At 38.6% G+C, this 22,546-nt stretch overlaps 1 protein-coding gene across 3 annotated transcripts in view; it reads right to left on the bottom strand.

The window, feature by feature from the left end:
- The window catches only part of KIDINS220 (kinase D interacting substrate 220), a 76,256-nt gene that overhangs the window by 18,875 nt on the left and 34,835 nt on the right, over positions 1-22,546 (bottom strand). For all 3 annotated transcript variants that reach the window (XM_038133733.1, XM_038133736.1, XM_038133737.1), the window contains exons 19-24: positions 21,811-22,054; positions 21,555-21,643; positions 20,438-20,582; positions 18,680-18,842; positions 3,274-3,452; positions 4-230 (exon numbers count right to left, since the gene is read on the bottom strand). In XM_038133733.1, the coding sequence (XP_037989661.1) occupies positions 4-230; positions 3,274-3,452; positions 18,680-18,842; positions 20,438-20,582; positions 21,555-21,643; positions 21,811-22,054 (1,047 nt within the window). The remainder of the gene's footprint in view (positions 1-3; positions 231-3,273; positions 3,453-18,679; positions 18,843-20,437; positions 20,583-21,554; positions 21,644-21,810; positions 22,055-22,546) is intronic.

The following is a 22,546-nucleotide window of genomic DNA, read 5'->3' as shown; positions in this document are numbered from 1 at the left end:
TACCCGATTGTAAAAGGGATGCTGAGGTCCCGTCATACCACTATAGTAACTGCTGTGAGGCTGTGGGGACAAAACTCCACTATTGAAAGGCCCATTGAAAGAGGTTGTAGAAGAGCAAGCTGAGGAAGGCTGACTGAACAGAGATGTTGCTCTAGCAGGTGCCTCATGTAAAGGCAAGGTGGGATAAGGAAGTCCTCCAATATTCATCTGATCTCTTGCAGCACGAACATCTGAAAAATAAATTGGTAACAAGAATATGATTTTGCCTGAAGTATTTGGAAAAGTTTTTATTTGTTTGGCAACTCACTACAGTACATTTTTGTATATTTAACTCCAATCAGAACTCATCAGTAGAAGATCAAGAAGGTGAAATTTCAGCTGGATTTGGTTGATGTCTCTTGATGATCACATCTACACAGGAGTCTTTAGGAAAGTTAAGATGGTTTATCACATAAACTTGTATAGCATATTAAATCTCTGTAAACATTTAGATTTTTTTTTACAATGTGGCATAAAGGAACCTAACAGTCACTCTCCAAGAGAAGCTGCTCCAAGGCTGGTCTGTACCATGGCAGAGTGCCAAATCCCAGCAATCAGGGGCCACTTCTGATGCACCAGGGGCTGTCAATGCTCTCACAGCAGGTGCTACAGAGACCTGGGAGTTGCCAAAGAAAAAAGGTCCCCCACAAGCCTCAGCCCAGGGAGTGTGACAAGGTAGTTTGAGCGGCCAGGGCGCAGGAAGGGTGCAGTCACCCCACCCAAGAGGTGAGCCCCCTTGGTGGTCATCATCCTCTCAGAAGGAGCTCAGATATGGCATCCAGATAAGGCACAAACTCATAGTCCTCTGCACTCACCAGAAAGGATGTGAGAACACAGACAAAGTTCCCATCCAGGTCTCAGGCTGGGGAGGGGCAGAGGCTGTCACCAGTGTTGGATGGTAGTAGAGACAACAGCTATGTGAGACAACCCCAGTCCAGCCTGGTGCAAGAGTCAAGTAAGGAAGCAGAAAGACTAAGGAGCATGAGAGAGTCAGAGGACAGAGACTGCTGGGATCACGCTCTGGCCTCCCTGAGACAGAACAGCCACCAGAAAAAAGCCAAGATCCAGGGGACACTGTATTCTCCCCATAACAGGCAAAAGGCACCTGTGCCAGGGGACATTCATGTGGGACATCAGAAACAATTCCTCCATTGAAAGTCTTATGGAGATCAGCCAGGAACTCCTGAGATAACAGGATCTAACAGGGAAACACCACCAAAATACTTCAAAGGAATTAAAGGGTGCTCTTCTAAGAAGGTGACACAGCTGACAGCCCAGCTGAGGTGCCTCTACCTCAATGCACACAGACTGGGCAACTAACAGGAGGAGCTGGAAGCCACTGTGCTGCCAGAAAGCTGTGACCTAGCTGCCATTCCAGAAACTTGGTGGATGAATCCTGTGACTGGAGTGCATCTACTAATGGCTGCAGGCTGTTCAAATGGGATAGGGGAGGAAGGAGGGGAGGAGTGGAGGGATTGCAAATTCTTAAAAAGAGTAGCAAGGAGGACCCCAGGAACTAGCGACCTGCCAGTTTCACCTCTGTGCCTCTGAAGATCATGGACCAGATCCTCGGGGAAGTTTTGCTAAGGCACATGGAGGACAGAGGTGATTCAAGACAGCTAGCAACAGCTTCACCACAGGGAAGTCCTGCCTGACCATCCCTGTGGCCTTCTGTGATGGAGTGACTGCATTAGTGGACAAGAGAAGGGCTAGAGATATCTATCTGGATAGATATCTATCTATAGATATCTATATTTATCTGGACTTTACAAAGCTTTTCATGTAGTCCCCCACAATATCCTTCTCTCTACACTGGAGATACATTTGATGAGTAGACTGTTACACAGATAAGAATTGGGTGTGGACAACTGCATCCAGAGGGTAATGGTCAATGGCTCGGAGTCCCAACAGACATCAGTGAATAGTGGTGTCCATCGGGTCCACACTGGGACCAGTGTTATTTAGTATCTGCATTAACGACATGAATGGATGAGTGCATCCTCAGCCAGTCTGCAGATGACACCATGCTGAGTGGTGCAGCTGACACACCTGAGGGATGGGATGCCATCCAGAGGGACCTGGACGAGCTCAAGAAGGGGACCTATGGAAATCTTATGAGGTGTAATAAGATCACCTGGGTTGGGTCAACTCTCAGTAACAACCCAGGCTGGGGGATGAACAAATGCAGAGGAGCCCTACTGAGAAGGACTTGGGGATGCTGGTGGATGAGAGGCTGGACTTGACCCAGCCGTGTGCCCTTGTAGCTCAGAAAGCCAAACGTGTCCTGGGCTGCATCCAAAGCAGTGTGGGCAGCAGGTGAGGGAGGGATTCTGCCCCTCTGCTCTGGGGAGAGACCACCTGCAATGCAGCATCCAGCTCTGGGATCCCCAGAACAAGAAAGACATCAATGTAATTGAGCAAGTCCAGAGGCCACAAAGATGACTGATGAGGGATGGAATATCTCTACTACAAGGAAAGGCTGAGAGAATTGTGATTTTTCAGAGAGAAGGCTTTGGGCTGACCTAATTGCAGCCTTCCAGCATCTGGAGGAGCCTCCAAGACAGGCAGAGAAACACTATTTACAGGGCTTCAAACTGAAAGTAGGTTTTGAATTCTGTACCATGAAGGTGGTGAGGTACTGGAGCAGGTTGACCAGAGAACTTATGGATGCTCCAACACTGGAAGTGTTCAAGACCAGGCTGGATGGGGTTCTGAGCAACCTGGTCTAGTGCAGGGTATCCCTGCACATTGCAGAGGGGTTGGAACTAGATAATTTTTAAGGTCCCTTCCTACTTAAGCCATTTTAAGACTCTAAGGAACAACTCCCCTAGGAATAAAGGCTGACAGAGTTGGGGTTCTTCAGCCTGGAGAAGATTTTGTTTAACTGACTTAAGGGTTTTACATGTACTTTCAAAACTGTTAACACAGATCTGAAGTCAACCTGCATCTCTTCTACTAAAATATTGTTGTGTGTATTGGTTTCCTCCCTCTGCTAAAGTGCTCTGCAAAGCAAGAACAGTGCACTTCACCCTCCAAAAGAGAAGTTTTAGTCTAGGATAGTCCGGCTGTTTCAGCAAAACTATTAAGCAAAACTGAATGGCCTCTTACTGACATCAAATCAGACAATCTGAAGGTATGTTTGATGAACAAATGAGTGTTCTGTGTGACATGCCAAGCAGCTGTACTTAAATTAACAGATTTGTCATTTTTCCATTTATTTGAAAGCATACTCACCTGCAATGATTTCTCGTAGCTTGGGATCCAAGTTCACTGTACAAGGCAAAAAGGTTCTTACATCACGTGCAACAAGGACAGGTGTTCGTGAGGATAAAAATACTTCAAAGTTCCGTATATCTGCATCAATTTCAAGTAGAGGTTCAACATCTTTAGTTGTAGGAATATTCTTTGAAATTCTGGGGGATTAAATTAGATACATCATAAACCATATTTATTAGAGTATGACTTCAGTTTACAAAGTAATATTCTAGGGTAAAATACTAGTACACTTGCACGCATTCTCCCTGCTCTCTGAAAAATAAGAGAAACCATAAAACTCATAAAAAACCATGCTGTCTGCAGAAATATCAATGTAACACTTTCTAATATGCAAAAAACCTTAAAACTGCTGAACAATCTGATCTAATGGTATGTTTCAGAGAAATGTCAAAGAAGCCATACATCACTAATGTCAAATCCCAAGTAAGGGGAAGTTAACCTTTGTGAACTTTAACCCCAAACATCTATCCAAATTCCTATGCCCAATTCAGAAATTCCCTGGGAAAAACAACCTCATTTTTAAACTAACTTTTTGCAACAAGAACAGGCATCTTAGAAGTCGATCAAAATCTAACCGTGCATTCATTGTAAAAAGTGGGAAAACAACCACCTGCTTTCAAGCGATTCACCTTCTAAGAAAAAGCCACAAACAAATGAAAACAACAAAACCATGACACGTGATCAATGTAAGGGACTGTTCATGCATTATGACTATTGTCAAGCAACAGTGGGGGTTTTGTGAGCAGTAGTATAAAAGGGAGTTTCAGGAAGGAACAAGTAGGATTAAATATTAGTCTTGTGGAAGTTTATGTAAAGCTCCTACCAAACAAGTGATGGAGGCTGACACTGTTAGTCAGATGGACCTATCTTACTTGATGTTTCATCTCATAGTACTGGTATCACGTATCAAATGAGAAATTATAATCTGAATTAAAGATTACTAAAATGAAAAAGTACTCACACCCAGCATAATAAATATGTAAACAGTGAAAGAATGCACTGAGAACAGTGAACACAGTTACAGTAATGGCTATAAAGTGACTGACACCGCTCTATATGGATACCAGTGAAGTAACCACACTGTACATAAAATAAAAATAGAAAAAATTATGAGGAGAAGAAAACCAAAACACTTCCTATAAAAATGGCTCTTTTCAAAGACATGTTAAGACTACAACTCTATGACAAAGGGGAACAGCATAGATGTGTTGGCTGCTCTGTGAAGTGTTGTAACTTGCTTAAAAGAAGAAGGTAGCATAGAACAAAGAAAGTGTAAGTGTTTTCTCCAATTACTTGACAATTAGAAGAGCTAAGGCAACTACCAGGCCGTCATGGGGGAAACGAGTGCACTGATGCATGGATGGGAAGGGAGGCAGGAGACTCATGCACACTAAGTAAATCATCAGTACACCAGGAATCTCTTACATTAAATAAATTTACAATCACAAAAGAAAAAAATCACTTAAAAGAAACCCCCAACTGGTTGTAATTGAATTGTATTTTTAATAAAGCTAATGAACTAAGTCTACCATTAGCTGAACAATCTTACCCTATTTCACAATTTGTCTGCTTTTTAAAAGCAATCATCTTTTTTTTATCTTTATTTTTAAATCCTCCACAGAAAGTAGAACTTTATGCACCATGGGATTATTCCAGAGACAAAAGCAGAAGATTTACACAGAATACTTAGCATTTAATGTTAAGAAAAATAGAAGAATTGAGAATCAATGCTACATGCTTGAAGTGAGTGCAACTCCATTGCATTAAAAATGTATTTCAGCTGCGGTAATCTTTCAATCTGATCTTTTACCACATTCTAGCCATATACTAAGAGTAGAATTAACAAATTCCTATAAATTTTACCAGAAACCAATGAACCATGTACCTAACAGACGGAGGATATTGCCATGCTGTCACAGTGTCTGTGAATAACTTCATTCACAGTGAGAGGTTACTTTATAGCACAGGAAAAAATGTAACAAATATAAAGCACAAAAGCAAGTGTAGCTTATTCTAACAAAGGTTCTGCAGAACAAATTGTTACGAGACATTGTCCAGATGGCAGCTGGATTATCCACTTTAGGGAAGCTCAATGTATGTAAGACTTCAGAGACTCCAGCCTTAAGAGAATAAAAGGTGGTGCTTTTGTGAGAAGACAAACTTGACACTCAAAGGTTACAATTTCAAATAATGGGTACAGTTCATTCTCTGGCAGAGTTTAAAGAAATCTAGTAGAAACTGAAAGTAGTCCTAACCTCAAGGAGTGAAGGGCCAAAAGAAAAAAAAAGAACATTGGCAGTATCAAATTAAAACTTGTATACTCCACTGAATCTGAGAAATGCATATTTTACACTAATATTTAGCTACTACCCTATGTTATTCTATTTAGCCTTATATAAAACTACAACCAAACTGACTGTAAATGTGTATGTTTTAAATCAAACATCAGATTGTGAAAAAAACCAAGGTCCTTAATGCACATTTTAGTTATATATATTTCTTATATATATTTACTGTTTGTATTTTAGACAGGAGTTCAACACTGGAAAAGTAAAAATTAAGTCACTTTTCAAGTCAGGAACTGAAGAGTTAAAGCGTGGCCTACTTCAATACTTCAATGTACAAAATAAAAAGCCAAAAGAGAATGTGACATAGATTTAAATAAAACACACAGCTGATGAATCACATGAAACAAATTAGCTGATTTTTAATGCCAGCTCTACTTAAGTCTGAATGCGAACAGTGTTCCGAATACGATGAACAAAGCTACTGTTCAGAAGCCAATAGCCCACTGCTGGTGTGCAGATTGAAGTCTCTATTTTAACCTCCTGAGCTCAATGTCTTAAACTACGCCTTTGAAAGAAATATTTATGTAAATGATAATCTTTTGGCAAAGAGCCACAAAAACCATACGTGCCTGCACTTCTCAGATAAAAAAATAAAAGGTTAGCATTTAAAGCACTTTAGAAGTTACTTTTTCTAAAATACAAGCACGCAGATCTAAAAATAAAGCACAGTGAACACACTTTTTTCATTTTAGGGCAAGATTCCTGAGGCAAAAGAATTACTTTTTAAATCAGAAACATCAGAAAGTGTCAGTGTTACAGACCGTCTGTTACTAGGAGAAACTACTTGAAATCAGAAGGAATGAAGCTAAAACAAAACATTTCATTGATTAAAGCAAACCTTAAAAATTAATTCCACTACTCTTCACATCGCTTTCCCATGAGCAGCTGAAATTAAAAACTGCTTTCATTCGGGAGTAAGTTACATTGCAACAATGATGAATTATTCCTGGCTTTTTCCTCAAATATAGATAATTTAGTACAAGTACACAGAGGCACATCATCTTATCTTTCACTCTGTAAATTAGATTCAAATTTGTTCTAATTATGTTCACCTTGTACTTCCATGACTGGCTTAGAAAATAACCAACCATGGTCTGACAGCGTGTCCAGCACCGAATGTTGCCAGCACAGCTCAGAGGAAGGTGCTAAGCTGTTGCACCTATTGACCATCTCCTTCACTACCCTGCCAGGTGATGCCAAAATGGCAACAGCCAAAATTAACCACCCTCGTCTACACTGGAGGCTGCACTGGAGGTGCCCACATTGCCTATGCCACTGGTTATATCAGGCCCTGGAATATGCCAACAGGATTTACCCTCCTCTTCCCCCAGCCAGGGCTTTTGGGGCAGGTACTCAAGGCTTGCTCTGACCCAGTGTAGCTGAGTAACCAGGCTGTGCTGACAAGAGCTGTGAGAAGCCTCACTGCAGGGCTCTCCTGCCTGAGCTAAGAACAGCTTTTAAGCTCAGACATTTGCCCTAAGCTGAATCTACGCACCTTTGGTCTTGACCTTGACCACTGGCTTAACTTCCTGCCTTGAGCTGTGCCTTGTGGCTACGCACCACAGGGCTGTTGGCTGTCCCTGGCTACCGTCGCTGAACCCGCTCTGCTTTTCCCGTTTGGCTACTGAGGGATTGCTCCCCTTGCTCACAGCGCCCTGCCTGCCTTGCAGCCCTCCTCAGCTCCCAGCTCACCCTCACTCATGGAGCAGAACCCTGCTGTTCCCACACTGATGGAAGGCTGACTTCTTTACAAGCCCTCATACCCTGAAGGGCCATTCTCTCTGCTCTTTCCAAACCTCTCCCTGAAGGTAAAAACAAAGAAATGCTTCAAATTGATCTTTGCACACGTAAATTTTTTTCTTCATGTGTTTTACAGGAGCAAGCAACTGAATGGACAAGAGTAATTTAACTTTCTCACTCCATAAAAAGCAAATTACTTAATTAATTGCTATTAAATAATAGAGCAACAGAAGGCATGAGCATGAAGGCATGTCATGTTTTATCTATCATGGGCTTTTTAATTTTTTCCTCTCAAGATAATACAAGTCAAAAATGTTGCTTAAAATAATGAAATAATTTGGCATTAAAAATGAGAAAAAAATTCTACAGGTTTGATACTGAGGAACACAAAACTAGAAAATCTTGGCTGCTATGGAATACAATATGAAATTTTGATACTTAACAGTCTGCTAATTAGAAGTCTGATCTCTAATACCTAATAATCAAATCCTATGCTTTGCACTGAAGTTACTTATCCCACTCTTCTCATGTCTGGTCAATATAGTGACAGCGTTAAAAGCTCTCACACAAATCGTTCCAGGAACTTTGCAGTACTTTCAACATATCAGCAACTGTGCTACAAATATTCTCTCAAACTGAAAACTGCAACAGGTCACTTGGACACTGAAAAAGAACATGGGCTTACACGCCCATTCGTATAAAGACAGGAATAAAAAGTCATCACACACTCAATAATATAACATAAGGGAACAAATGCTTTATCTTTATAAAGACCAAAAAAAGAGAAAGCTATAGTTTGATATATATCTATGTAGACAAAAATTCAAGTCCCCTCAGCGCATATTAAGCAGAAGAGACTTTACTGAACAGATGCAATAGCTATTTAAAAACTCCTATTACCATAGGTATTCAGGAAAGCTTGATTTGCAAAACTGACTCTATTCAATTCAAGCACTAGCAGATAAACCACCTCTCCACCTCTCCTCCTAAAGTGTTCCTGCTTTTGATCATTTCAGAAAGACAAAAACTCATTCTGATGCTTGAAAGATTGGTATTTATTAAACTAATCTCCCACACCCAGTATCACCCACTGTCACTGAGCCATATTAAAAAGTTCTGTTCTTTAAACAACTCTCTGGCATACTTTATGATTAAAATAAAGCGTTAAAGCAGTTACAAATGCCCGGATTCATTCACAGCTTTGCAGTGCTATTTGAATTACAAAAGGCAAAAGAATTTTTAAAAAGGTGGGCATCAACCACCTACTACTCAACTGCTACACTGCCTTTTAACATTGAGACCACACTATTAGCACAGTAAGAAACATAATAACTTTATGTGCCCTGCATTTTAAGTAAGAAGCAATAAAAGGAGACAGAAAAACAAAAAGCAGGTTAAATATTTTAGAAGTAACGCCTCACTGTGAGGTCTACAATACTAAATTGTCTGCTTAAAGGAAGTGATTTATTTAAACCTGGCCTGGGCAAAGATGATTGCAGAGAACATCATAATCAGAGTGATGAATGTGGCACCTTCCACAGTATTTTCATTTTTAATTTCTATAATCACTAAATAGCTACACTTCTTAAATTAATACATCAATAGGCATTAAGCAACTCACAAATCCCTCAGAAGTTCATTTCACCCTTTTTCTTAAAAGGTATTTAAACAGTGTCAAAACCGGAATTAACATAATAACCTTCCAGAAAAGTTACATTTCAATGATCTTGCTCAATTTTAACATTTAAAATTTCTACAGAATTGCTGAAAGCATGTAACATACTTTTATAAAAGAATAATTCAATAGATATTTGTCTAAAGCACTGTAATGAAAAAGTAAACAGATAATGCTTATCTTCCATTTTTATTTTACTTTTCTTCTTACTTATGTATATTAACAAAAAAAACTCAAATGATTTAAACAAAAGCTTTTAGCTCAACACATAATTGCAACAAAATTACAATAATTGTACCAATTAAAATAATCCTGAATGAACAGTTTGTCATCTTAATGTTCCAATGGTTTATAGAAGGATCTACTTAATTAGCTGAAATTGCTTTCCAATGTTAGTATCAAATGTCATTTGTTAAAAGTTGAACGATTTTGAAAATAATTTAACAAAGCAATTTTACAAAACACCAAGAACCAACATTTTCTTTTCAGCTGAATAAAGCAAGCAGATGTGTCATCAAATTGCTATAAAAATAAATGAGCCTTTATATGGAGAAAAATAAATTTTACTACTAGCACTACAGAATACTATTTTTGTATGAAATCAAATTCTTTAATAAAATAATTTCATATCATTTATATCTTGGTGATATTTTTAGTATGCTATAAATATACTTTCTTAAATTGAAGTAGTAAACAATCAAGGAGAAATATTCCAACGTACATGAAACAGAAAAATGTTCTAACCTGACTAAGTGATTTCTTAATTTGATTACCATGGGTGTATTACACAAGAGATCTGAATCTATCAGGAAAACATGGCACCACTGAAACCACGTTATAGAACTCCAAATCTATAGTAATGAACTGTGGCTTCACTTATAAATAAATTAGTTTTTAACAGTTTAATTTCAAGAAAAAAGGAAAAAATAAAAGAAAAACTGTTCTGTGGTTGATTTCAAGAAGGCGTAACTACAGTAAAGACTGGAAAAAAACCCAAGCAAAATCATATACCAGTGCTGAAACTGGACTGCAACTGAAAAAATTAAGAAGCAACGATTCCTTCTATTATTGATAAATTAGACAAAGCATGTATATTCCACAATTCATTCCTTGGAATGCTGCAAGAATTCCAAAAGCATTAAAATGAAAGTACTACATGAGCTATGGCTCCCTTAGATCCTTTGGTTCCCTTCACCCCTACAACTCCCCCCTCCCCCTTCCCCCAACAAGAAAAAAAGAAAGAAAAAGAAAAAGAAAAAGAAAAAGAAAAAGAAAAAGAAAAAGAAAAAGAAAAAGAAAAAGAAAAAGAAAAAGAAAAAGAAAAAGAAAAAGAAAAAGAAAAAGAAAAAGAAAAAGAAAAAGAGAAAAAGATGATGAATTAAAGAAGGCTGTTATACTATTCTTATAAATTTGGTGTGTTCTGCCTCGGCATGTCATATTGCCATCCAATTTGCCATCCATCATAGGTAGGCATGCACACATATGTGCACAAAGACTTCATCACAGAGGTTAAATTAAGCACAAGTGATGGATGAATTACACGTTGCTAAGTTTTAAATAATGGTTACCTACAACTCGGAGGAAAGTATAACCATTTTCTTGTCCTGAGAAATCTCTTTTCAAAATCAAAGAGATCTTGATTTCCATAGTTTCCCTCAGCTTCCCAAAATGCATATTTTCAAGGAGATTAAGGAAGGGTGGAGATCGTAATCTGAACAGATGGCTCATGAGTTTCTTCTATCCTGAGCCAAGCTCTTCTGTTCTAATATTTTTAATAAATGTATAAAAATAGTCACAGAAATTTAGGGACTATCAGCTATTTGCAAATATCCTCACAAAAAAAACCAGTAAGTTCTGTCTTAATATTCTGGTTTGCTCAAAGCCCCTGTCCTAACACCCATTTGGTCAAAGTTCAGGCAAAGAATGACAGATAGGACTGTCCCTCGTGACATCAAGCCCAAAAAGATTGACATCAAAAGCAGCCAGTAGGAAGCACCTGAATAGAAAGTTGTGTGAACACCTGAATTCTGTAGCATGAAATAAATTGTACATTCAGTCATGGGGGACAAGCACTCTCCCCTCCCCATGGTCTCTCTTAGGACTATCTCCTCAGATACACCAGCCTTAGACTTCTCACAGTTTCAGCAGGTAATGGCTAGAATTATATTCAGGAAGACACAGAACCTAAATCCTAAACCCATAATAGAGAGGACAATATTTACTACACATCTACCTACTGCCTGGGTGAATGTCTGGTATCCGAGCACGACCATGAGGACATTCTCATGGATTGTCATCAACTTCATACTGACTTTTTTCTTTCCAAAGAGCCCTCTGTAACAGGTAGATCATTAAATTGCTCTGGTAGCCTGCAGTGCATTCCCTGCCATTTTCTTTTCGAAGGCCAAGTGGAACTTTTCTACAGTGGCCTTCCTTGCCTGCTGGACAACACATCTTGCTCACCAGCACCAGAAGGTTCCTGCAACTTGTCACACATCCTGTCCCAGCACTTGGTGCAACCAATTTAGACATATTTGTCTCAGAATTAAAGTAGCCTTTGCTACTGTACTTTGTGATAAACCTCATTTTGTCCTCCTGCTGAAAACATGTTCAAACCACGTTTTTTGTCCTTTACTTGTCTTTTTAAAGGCTTCGGTTACTGACTGAATAGGTTCTAGGTGGAAGGAAGGACTCGCTTTAGCAATTCCGTGCATTCACAACAGAATTGTTTCACAGAAGAACCACTGATTTCACAGGACCTTCAGGGGTAAAAAGTCATAGTCCATAGTTTTTCAAGTGTCTAGAAATTTACAATTATTTTCTGAAATGCTATACAAGACATTCTTGAACTCAACAGGCATTTGCATGCCTGAAGTTTCAATTATATAAATCTTACAGTCCAGCTACTACAGCTCTAAGAAGTGGCAGACTGGTAAATCTGCCATATCTAGAAGAGAACTGGTTTACTCACAGATACAGAAACTCTCCCTAATGCCTCTGGAAGGACAAAAGCCTCCAGAAGGACAGACAAGAGAGTTACACAGTTACTTTTGTGATTTCTAGGAACATTTTCCAATTGACAATGTACTGCAGACTTTGATTTCTGCCATGATAAGAAGGATACAAAGAGATAAAATGTGTTCAGTGGATTATCATATTTAGTAACGCAGTTTGATGAGGAAAAGGACTGGGAAGACATTTATTCTCATACAATCAGCTTTGATAGCATGATTTTTGTTCAACAAGGTAGTAATATCAATCTCTGACATCTTTAGTCCTAAGAAGTAGAAAATATCAAGAAACAAAGACAACCAAGACTCAGAGCCTCAAAATGAAAATATTAGGATTTTTGGGGAAAAGAAAGAAATTAATCAAGTGTCTTAAGAATGAGGAGGGCTGGAGAAGAGAGGAGAAAGTAGTCTGGCAAAACTGGGAGTCGTCACTGCTTGATGTGAGACTACAGCTTTCCCTGGCCTCTTAAATATATCTATTTTGGTACAACCATTTTGAAATGTGATGATTTGAAACTCAGTCTTTAGAACTTAGAAAAATCAGAGATTTGTATAATACAATACATTCTGCCCTTCCAATGATTTGTTGGGAACTCCTAAAGACATTTTTTCATTTTCTGACTGAAGTGGGGCACAAAACATTGTACAGAGAAATCAGCAACAATTGATGAATTCCTTTCCTTACTGCAGATTTACTGCCCACTACTGTGTTAGCAGGATTATAGATGAGATTATTTCTCCCAGTAGGGTATGATACCTATATACACAATGACTTTAATCTGCAACTTACTCACAGCTACTTCCACAACCCTCTGTGAAACAGTTATCCTGGTTATAAGCCCACATGCCATCACCTCCCTCTGTCAGGCCATTCACTGGCACGTCAAAAAGCACAAGAATTATCTTTGGAAACCTCACCTGCAAGTTTCTCATGAGACACATACTCCTATCTTTTGCTTCCTTCTTTTGTTTTCCTGGGGCAATCATGCCTGTTATTATCTTTGATTTTAATACATTTAGATGTTTCTAGATTAAGATCTTGCTTAAAATGTCTTAAATTTCAAAATACTTCCTTGTCTTCTTCCTATGTTCATTGACTCTGTTGAGAATTCAGTTTCATGAAATGTATCTTTTTTCTACAAAAGCCACAGTGACTTTTCCCAAGATATCATTTATTTAGATCTGACACTGTCATTTATTCTGGTGTCATGGATGCTTTACTTGCCTTCACAAGAGAGCACATTCCCATAGCTGGCTAATTTACAAGTCTGAGAAGTCTCAGTTGCAAACATTCAACAGAAACTTCCTTTAATCTGACAACTTAATTCTCTTAGAAATTTATTTGTAGAAAGCCCACATATTTTATTTCACTTCGTAGCTTTAAAAATTTGCCTTTTGCAACTTCTGCAAACCACTTTGGTATTACACAAAATTGACTCTTTACAGTAACATGGAAGAGAACACAGAACAACATAAATGAAGAGAAATACTAACTCTATGTCATAGCTATAAATAAAATGGTAAAGATAATTAAATTAGACCAAGATGGAGATATGAGTGATGACAACAGTGAGCTTGACCACCAAAGAATGTAAACACAAAAGAAGAAGGAGCGACAAAATCAGAATTAAGAGTTTAACCTGGTAAGGAGAGAGACTACATGAAAATCCTGATGATGAGAAAAGGCAACAAACATTACCTGAAGGAGTAAATGTTACTAGCAATAAATATACCAGGTGGAAAGCAAGACCAACCAAACAAGTAGACAGAGAGAAGCTGAAATGAGAGGACAGAAGTGAGATAATACAGCAGGTCCGTTTAAGGAGGTAAAAAGAGTAAAGACATTTTTCTTGAGTATATAAACTGAAAGCCAACAAAGCAGATTCAGCATTTTCTTTTCAATATTTGCCACAGTGACAAAGCATGTGCTTGTCCCCCTCTAAAAAAGATTGAGAGCATAGAGTCTCTACCTGTTACTTTGAGAGATGTTAAGTGACTCCAGCTCATAAAGGTTCTTCACAGAGCTACACCTGTGTCAGAAATTGAAGCCTAATTTTCTTTAGAGGGTTGGGGGGGGGGATCTGTTTTGGGTTGGGTTTTTTAGTGGTTTTCTAATTGGTTGTGTGGTTTGGGTTTTTTGTTGGTTTGTTGTTGTTGTTGGTTTTGGTTGTTGTTTTGTGGGGGGAGTCTGTGTTCTTTTGGTTTTGGTGGGTTTTTTTGTGAGGGTGGTTTTTCTGTTTGTTTGTTCGGTTTTTTGTTATAGACCCTGGAAGAAAGTTCCCAATATGATATTCAGTAGGTTTTTCATCTCTGCATAGTATGAAACAGGAAATATACACTTCTCATGACAGACCCAGTTTCACACTCATCAACTTAGTCTTTGATATTCTTCACAGTATCCATAGAAAAAGACTAATTTACTTTCCCCAACAAGCCTTCATAATAAGAATATATTAGTTAGCTTTACTTTTAATGACAAATTGAAGCACAGATACAAGTATACTTATTTAGTTACCAAACTGAGGTATCCATTTCTTCCAGAATACTCCACCAACTGAAAGCAGAGCTCCCAGCAGCTCCAGATATAGCTCTGAACACCGAGTACTTAGCAATATCAGCCTACAGAACCATAAGCTGTACACCACCTCCCCACAGAGGCATGAATACTATCCAAGTGAAAGGTACTACAGAGGTGACTACTCCAGCATCAAACTCTGACTAAGAGGCGTGGAATAGCATTTCATTGTCTTACTTTAGTTATTAAATTTAGCTCCAAAAGATAGCACTGCAATGTAGCAGAAGATGGCCTTCTGTTTTACTACAGTTTGCAAAATTAAATCCATTTCAAGATGGGAATCTCATGGAGGCAAAACAGCATATCATCATGGAAATCATATATCATTGTGCCTGCATAGAGGAGAATTAACTAAAGACTATATTTACTGTTTTGCTTCTTAGTGCTTGACTCCCCGATTCTTTTCGTTTTCCCGTGTTTTTGTATGTTGGGAAAGTATCGCTTTCTGCTGGAAACAGAGCCAAGGCTCACGCGCCAGCGCTCCCCGCCGCTGTGCCGAGCCAGGAGCGCCACCTGCCGGCACCGCGCCGCGCTGCACATCCCTGCGGCACCAGCGCCGCCGGGGACAGCGGGGGACAGCCCGCCCCGGGGACACAGGCGGGGACAGCCCGCCCCGGGGACACAGGCGGGGATAGCCCGCCACCCGGGGACACAGCTGGGGACAGCCCGCCTCCCGGGGACACACCTGGGCACAGCCCGCCTCCCGGGGACACACCTGGGCACAGCCCGCCCCGGGGACACAGGCGGGGATAGCCCGCCACCCGGGGACACACCTGGGGACAGCCCGCCCCGGGGACACACCTGGGCACAGCCCGCCCCGGGGACACAGGCGGGGATAGCCCGCCACCCGGGGACACAGCTGGGGACAGCCCGCCTGCCGGGGACACACCTGGGCACAGCCCGCCTCGGGGACACAGCTGTAGGGCAACACGGGGTTACTGTCCCCCCACCTTTGCACCCTCAGCGCACACAGCGATCATCGACAGTAACTCCTCCGCTGAAAGGAGCTGTAACGGGTCAGTCCAGCGGGGTCACCCTCTGCTCTGCACCGTCTGCAGCACAGGGGAAGGCAATGGAGAGTTCTCACTGCAAGGGAATCCTTGTGATTCAAAAGCTTTTTAACACATGATCTTTTAAAATTTGGAAAAGCAACTGTAATATCAAAGGATTCTCTTTACACAGAGAACACGATCAAGTGTGAAACTCTTACATTTAACACAGAACCTACTACATTCCTTTCAGCAATGAGAGATGTCCAAGCAGCAACCCTAAAGCTGCAGTGTCACAATAAAAAGTAGTTTGACAAAAAACTATTCAATACTAGGAAAACCATATTCTTGATTCTGATCTAAAATATCAAGATATTTTAAAAAAAACTCCTGAAGAATAAAAAGCAGAGAACAGAAAACTCAGTACAGGAACAAGGTACATAATTATCAAAATCTGGTATCTATTTATGAGACTCCAAATGGGAAAGCTGCTCTATAAACTAATAAAATTTAGAAAACTGAAACTGAAATTTTAGAAGAGAAACTAACTTTGAAATGATAGTGAAACAGTTATTTGAGTCAAGTTGCTTTAAACAGTTGCAGTTTAAGGATAGCAATGACACTGAAAGGATTACTTTGGATAAAACAGAATTTTTAGAGCTCTATATAATCCCAGAGAACAGTTCACAGACTTTTTCACATTCAGCACATGGTAAAGATGATCACCCAAATCACCAGACAGATGAGACCTCAGCTTTGTCAATACTTCAGGAGAGTTAAATATTTAGTTCCTTACACAGGTTCAACAGAAGAGGCTGAGATACATGCCCTTCCTCAGCATGCAGCAACATTATTATTAGAAAACTTTTTTTCTTTAATTGTTAAGAAGCTAAAGAAACTGAGTCTTTTACCTTTATCATTTTTGTACCAAATAACCCTGCTGGTATTTTTTTGCTAAAGAGAAAATCCTGAATACTGGTCTTGTTTTTCTTTTCCTCATTTTTCTGGTATTGCATGTAGAATACAAACAGTTTTCCTTAAAAGACGATGATCACCTTCCCTTTTCCAACATAATGTACAGGGTTCTTCACTGTTTCTTCCCATTATGTACTCTGGTTTTTAACACAAAAAAATTACCTATACACTTGTAATTGTCAGTTATGAACTAGCAGTCTATTTAGGTGGCTGTATCTCTTCCAAACAACCTGCATAGCAAGAGGTACAACATAGCAGCAGTCATGAATCTCCTCCACACCTTAACTAATAAACCATGACCTGCTCCAGCTGGCACTAAGCATCAACAGCTCAAGTGTTTGTGCTAACAACAAACAACCCAGAACCCAAGTAAGTTATTCACATTCACTTGTGAATGTCCTTTTATTTATGTTGGTTTACTATGATTTAACATCCATGAATACTACAATTACTAGCACCCACTTATGAAAATAAATCAGGTCTCTAATAAGTCCTCTGGTTTATCCGAAGACAAACACTGTTATGTCTTGAAGACAGCTTTGGACTTCAATCATCCCAAAGCGATTTATTACTCTGGATGTCAATAATCAGAAAACTGTAATGAGTTTGTTGGGTAAATACTGAAAATATAAAATTGTGAAACATGCTATACAGAAATCTGAACAAAGAGAAGTTTGAATAAAAAGCATGACAGGAATGGGAATTCCTGATGATTCTGAATTACTGTACTTAGGTGATCACATAAACATTTGTGACACTAGTTGTTGAACACAGTGGAAAGATGGGTTCCCTGTGCTTTACTTTTGATTTCACAGGTATATTACACTCATAGAGGAAATGCAGAACTCAAAAACTGGGTCCATACTCTAGAGGAGAGTGTTTTCTAATCATGCACTTAATTTACCTGGGAAGTCTGGTATTTCTAAAGCCATCTTCCAGCTTAAAGCCAGCCTACTTCAGTCTACTACTTGCCCTCTTCATTTGTCTTCAATCTTCAGCCTCATCATGCCAAATCTACCCTGATCTCTCTACCTTCTGAGACTTCTGTGTTCAGAACCTAACTGCACTTCAACTTTTCTTTCCTAATACAACTCATTCAATCTTTCTCAAGCAATCCTAATTCCATTCTAAACACTTCACCGTTCTCAGCCCACCCCAGACCCTTACACAGTTCATCTCCTTCTCCTTGACTTTCACAGCAGAGCACACTTCCAGTATTTTCTCTCCAAGTTCATTCCCCCGGACTCTGCAAAATCTCTAGATTTTCTGGTAACTTGCTCAATCAGTCACAAACTTCTCTCTTTACCTCAGCTGCTCTTTACATTTGATCTCAATTATATTTTATTCAAGTCAAACCTTTCTTTCTTCCCCCTGGCTCTGATTCTCAAATTCTGCTTTTCTTCTATAGGCCCCACTCTCAGTTCCATCTCTCTCCTCCATTCCTCCCACTGTCATCAGGCCACAACCCACAAATCCCTTCTTACAAGCAGTGAGTTCTGGAGAGAAATGTTCACTGGCAACACAGGGCAATTTGTTCTCAGTAGCAATACCCAGACAGCTCTGCTGGAAAGCAACTTGTAGTAGAAATGGAGAAAGTCATGCCTGTTTTTTACATCCCTTAACTGCAGCACATGGCATTGCCACAGCACACCTGCTAAGCACAAAACCTTCAGAGATTTTTATCAGCAAGGCCAGTTTCTGCCGAGCTTATTTCAGATTAACAAACAAGTGGAAAAAATACCCAACTTGTAGCTTGGCCAAGGTAAAGATGAAAAGGATAGCAAGAGACAAAAGTACAGTTAGCTGCCTGTGAAAGAATACCTGTACAGTTCTCTTTGGTTTAAATACAAAGCACTCATTCACACATGGTGCATCAAATGGCAATGAAACTCACGTAGAAGTTTTCAAAAGTCAGCAAAAGAGGGTGAGATTGTGGGAATTTTAGATTACAACCTGATAGATGTTTGAAAACCATGTAATGCTAGTGATCATTAATAACAATTGCCATTTTAATCACTGAAATTGCACACCATTGCCAGAATAATGACTACCTCTCATAGATGGTTTTTAAAGTCAGGTGATCTGGAACACCCTCAGTCTCTTCAAGGTGCAGGATGAGCCATGATGTTCTATATGGCCACTGCTCTGTGAGATTGATCCAACTTGCCAGTCTGTCCCAATTGAATGTGATTTGATTGGCTCTCAATAAACGACCTAAAAGAACAAGAAAAAATGAAAGAAAACGTAGAGGATTTTTTTCTCCCTCTTGAAAGATACCTTTTTTCTCCTCAAAGTAACATCTATGTTACTTTAATGATCTATGAACTTCCTGCTATTATATTTTTAACTCAGTAAATTCAAAATCATTGCAAGATGTATCTAAAAATATAATTTTATAGTCTAATAAAAATCCTTGCAAATACTGGTCAAAATATGAGACTCTCCAAAATTGTAAAGTTCAGCCCCAGTTTAAACACTAATTACTATCACCCTGCTACTGATGAATCTTAACTTACTTCAACCAAATTCAATAAAGAATTTCACATAGCATTAATTTCTCCATCTAAACACAGAATTTCATGCTAATTCTTTGACAGATTTGCTATGCACTGGCATATGAAATATGGTCAAAACAAGTTAAGCACACAACTGCCAACTTCAATAGCCAATATAGTAAAATTCAAAGCTATAAAAAAGATTGTTGTAAGTTAGTAAGGTAAGATATAAATCACAGATATGGTTATTTTAAAAACTAGAAAAAGTAAATGCTACAATTTAGGCATTTGAAGTTTCAGCAAATTTTCTGTAAGTCCTTTATTAGCATCTGTAATTACAGGTAACCTACAGCCTGAAGGCTCTGTTCACAAATGTGTTCATGAAATCATCATGTCTAACCACAGATTATACTACACTGAAAGTGTTCTTGCAAAGTCTACTTTTTTTAGTTTAATTTTACAACTAACCTTTTGTGATTTTGTTATACTTTCATAACTGCACTGTAATTTGCCAAAACAAGACAGGTTACATCCTACAAACTGCAGTAACAAGCTAAGAGACAGAATACTTATTTAAAACATCAGCCCAGAATTTGAGGTCTGTTGCAGATTTATTCTCTTAACTATACACAGCGTGAGAAGTAACTCAATTTCTTTCCTCTGGGTAGCTGTAGGGCTATCCAGTGCCTTCTAGTGTCTGTAATAGAAAAGACACTAAATAATCACTCCCCATTCACTTACTACATGAAACATGTTTTATTAAACCTCCATAAGCCCTCTTCCAGTTATTTACAGTTTTTAAAGTTCAGAGATACCAATGTCTTGACTGTGTTTTACTGAAGAAAAACAAGTGACAAAATGCTTTCATCAGCCTCACATGAAAAATTTAAGAAAAAAGAACTTGCAAATAGCAAAAATAAACAGGATATATACCTGGTTTTCCACTCACAGCTTACCTTTTCACATGTCATCACTACAGTCTTTGCTCACACCACAGTATAATGAAATTAAAAAACGTGATTTTCTTATACCATTTCAACATAAAAAATATAAAGTTTCCTAAAAATGCAAAGTAGAATAATTTGTCTCCCAACTGAAGTCAATGAAACAACAAATATTACATATCTTTCAAATTCCATGTAGAATGGTTAACAATTTTTTCTTACATTCTGGAAGAGTTTGGTTCAGAAGGACTTTCAAAAGCAACACATTGACTGACTTGTTAAATTTAGTTTGCACACTTAAAAGTCTGAGTGCAACTACAAGCAGCCAAAACACAATCCTGTTTACTGCACACCAGCACGTCACACTTACCAGTCACTGAAACAATATTTAGCAACCTCCTCATGGTCTGAGGGCTGATATCACTGAACCAATCCTCTGTAACCAACAGCTTGGTCAAATCAAATGACATTTGGCGGGTAATGGTCCTCTGCATCTGGCGCCTTCGGTAAGTATCCTGATAACAAACAAAAACCCAAGGAATACCGATTAGTATCAAAAGCTTTTATGTATTTCAAATACTTCAGTTTTACTTGATAATCAAGTCAGAGCCTTTGTGAATAAGTCTGTGAAGCTGACAGGTAATATCAGACGTACAAGAATTTAATTCTGATTTATCTGTGTAAAAGCTGAACATTATTTCCATAGAAGCCAAGAAGTGGTAAGAGTAACATATTTTAGTTCTACATCAATTCTGAGAGGGCAAAATAGAGTGACATAGCAAAATATTTTCTAAAAAGATTACTACTTGCAGCATTTCCATCATCACTTCCAACTGTCTCTGCAATGAGTTAATATGATCCATTTACTAACTACATGTAAAAATTAAAGTGACCATCAGGTTCCTCCACTACCAAACTCCCAAAGTCTCTACCAATGGCAGATCAAAAACCTCAGTAGCCTCAGACTCTGTGTTGTTTTTCACAACTTTCTAGTTACCTTTTGTTCAACCAGTTTATGATTTTATGTAAATATGAAAGAACAGAAAGCAGGAAAATAATGGGTTAGATATTGCAGCACAAGTCTAGTACTAAATATTGTTTTGATTAACTTGGTTACTGTCTCTTGTTGCAACATCCTGCAACAAACTGATGTCAGGCTTACACAAAAAAAAATCCAAAATACACACACAGACCATAGCTCCTACGAGATCTACTGTATCATCTCAGCGTTCACAGAGAGCTGTATTTAATTTTTTGTGGAGAGGAATACTTTGGTGAGCAAGCAAACTTTTTTCTCTTTGACAGAGCATCAGTCTACTGATGTAAGAATGGACTTTTCTTAGATTAATCAGTTATAAAAATTTCATAAGAATGGTTTGGTAAGTCTTCCAAGTTGATATTATTGAAAATGTCAAAGAAAAAAAAAAACAGAAAAGAAAAAAAAAGGTTTTACCAGTATCTCTATTTAGACTAAAAATCCTTCTCACCCTCCTGTTGAGAGCAGTTTTGCTACCAAGCTTGGTCATGTCTCCAAGACTGTTCTGAGAAACTCTCCTGTCAACCTCTTCATGCAATCCTGGGGAAAGGAAAACAAAGGTAGGCATTTTCTCCAGTCATATACTTCTGACTGACCTATAAAACTAACACTAATGATCTGTCAATTATTTAAACGATTTCTTCCAAAACGCAGATTCTGGATCATTGGTTTTGTAATGCTCATATCACCCTCCTGGAGAACCTTACCTGCATTATCTCCATAAGGAATATCCCCATTGGTTGTTGAAGCTACCATCAGTTTTTTTGCATTACTAAGCCCTCGGCTGTTCAGAAAAACGGGCAAATGGACAATATTTCGCATGTAATCATGGCCATTTATGTTTGAATCCCGTAGAACACTGTTGAGATTCTGGTTAATTGCCTTTATAATAATGTGGGGGTCACTTGCAAAAATCGCAATGAATGGGCCTTTTGAAAACAAGACTCGCACCTGTAAAAAGTAGACAGTAAATGTTGTTAGTAACAACTAGCTGTAGCTGCAGATCACTTGAACATTTGGCTCAACAGTTTATATTCATTCTGTTCTAGGAATAAACCTGAGAGGCCAAGAGATGTATGGAGATATCAGCATCTTCTACGTGAGATATCTAATACTATGAACTTATCCACAGCTAGAAATAAGCACTCTCAACAATTTAACAGCAGAATTTACAGTGGAAGTCATCACCAAGGATGCATCATGCATTAATGTTCCAATTCCCCACAAATATTTAGCATTTAAGTATTTTTCATCTAAAGTACTTCAATGGTAAAAATATTAAAAACTCTCCAAACATTTTAAGCTTATTTCAAAAGAATAATTATTTTCCATAGTTTACATTCAATTGTTTCAAACTTTTCAAAAGTACTAACATGCAATTTAATTTTCAACTTTTAAAACCCATCACTCTTAGCATTATAGTTATGCCAATGTACACAAATA

Source organism: Motacilla alba, chromosome 3 (genome assembly GCF_015832195.1).
Source record: "Motacilla alba alba isolate MOTALB_02 chromosome 3, Motacilla_alba_V1.0_pri, whole genome shotgun sequence".
NCBI lineage: Eukaryota > Metazoa > Chordata > Aves > Passeriformes > Motacillidae > Motacilla > Motacilla alba.
Note: the sequence above shows the minus strand (reverse complement) of the source record. Positions and strands in the feature narration are given on the sequence as shown.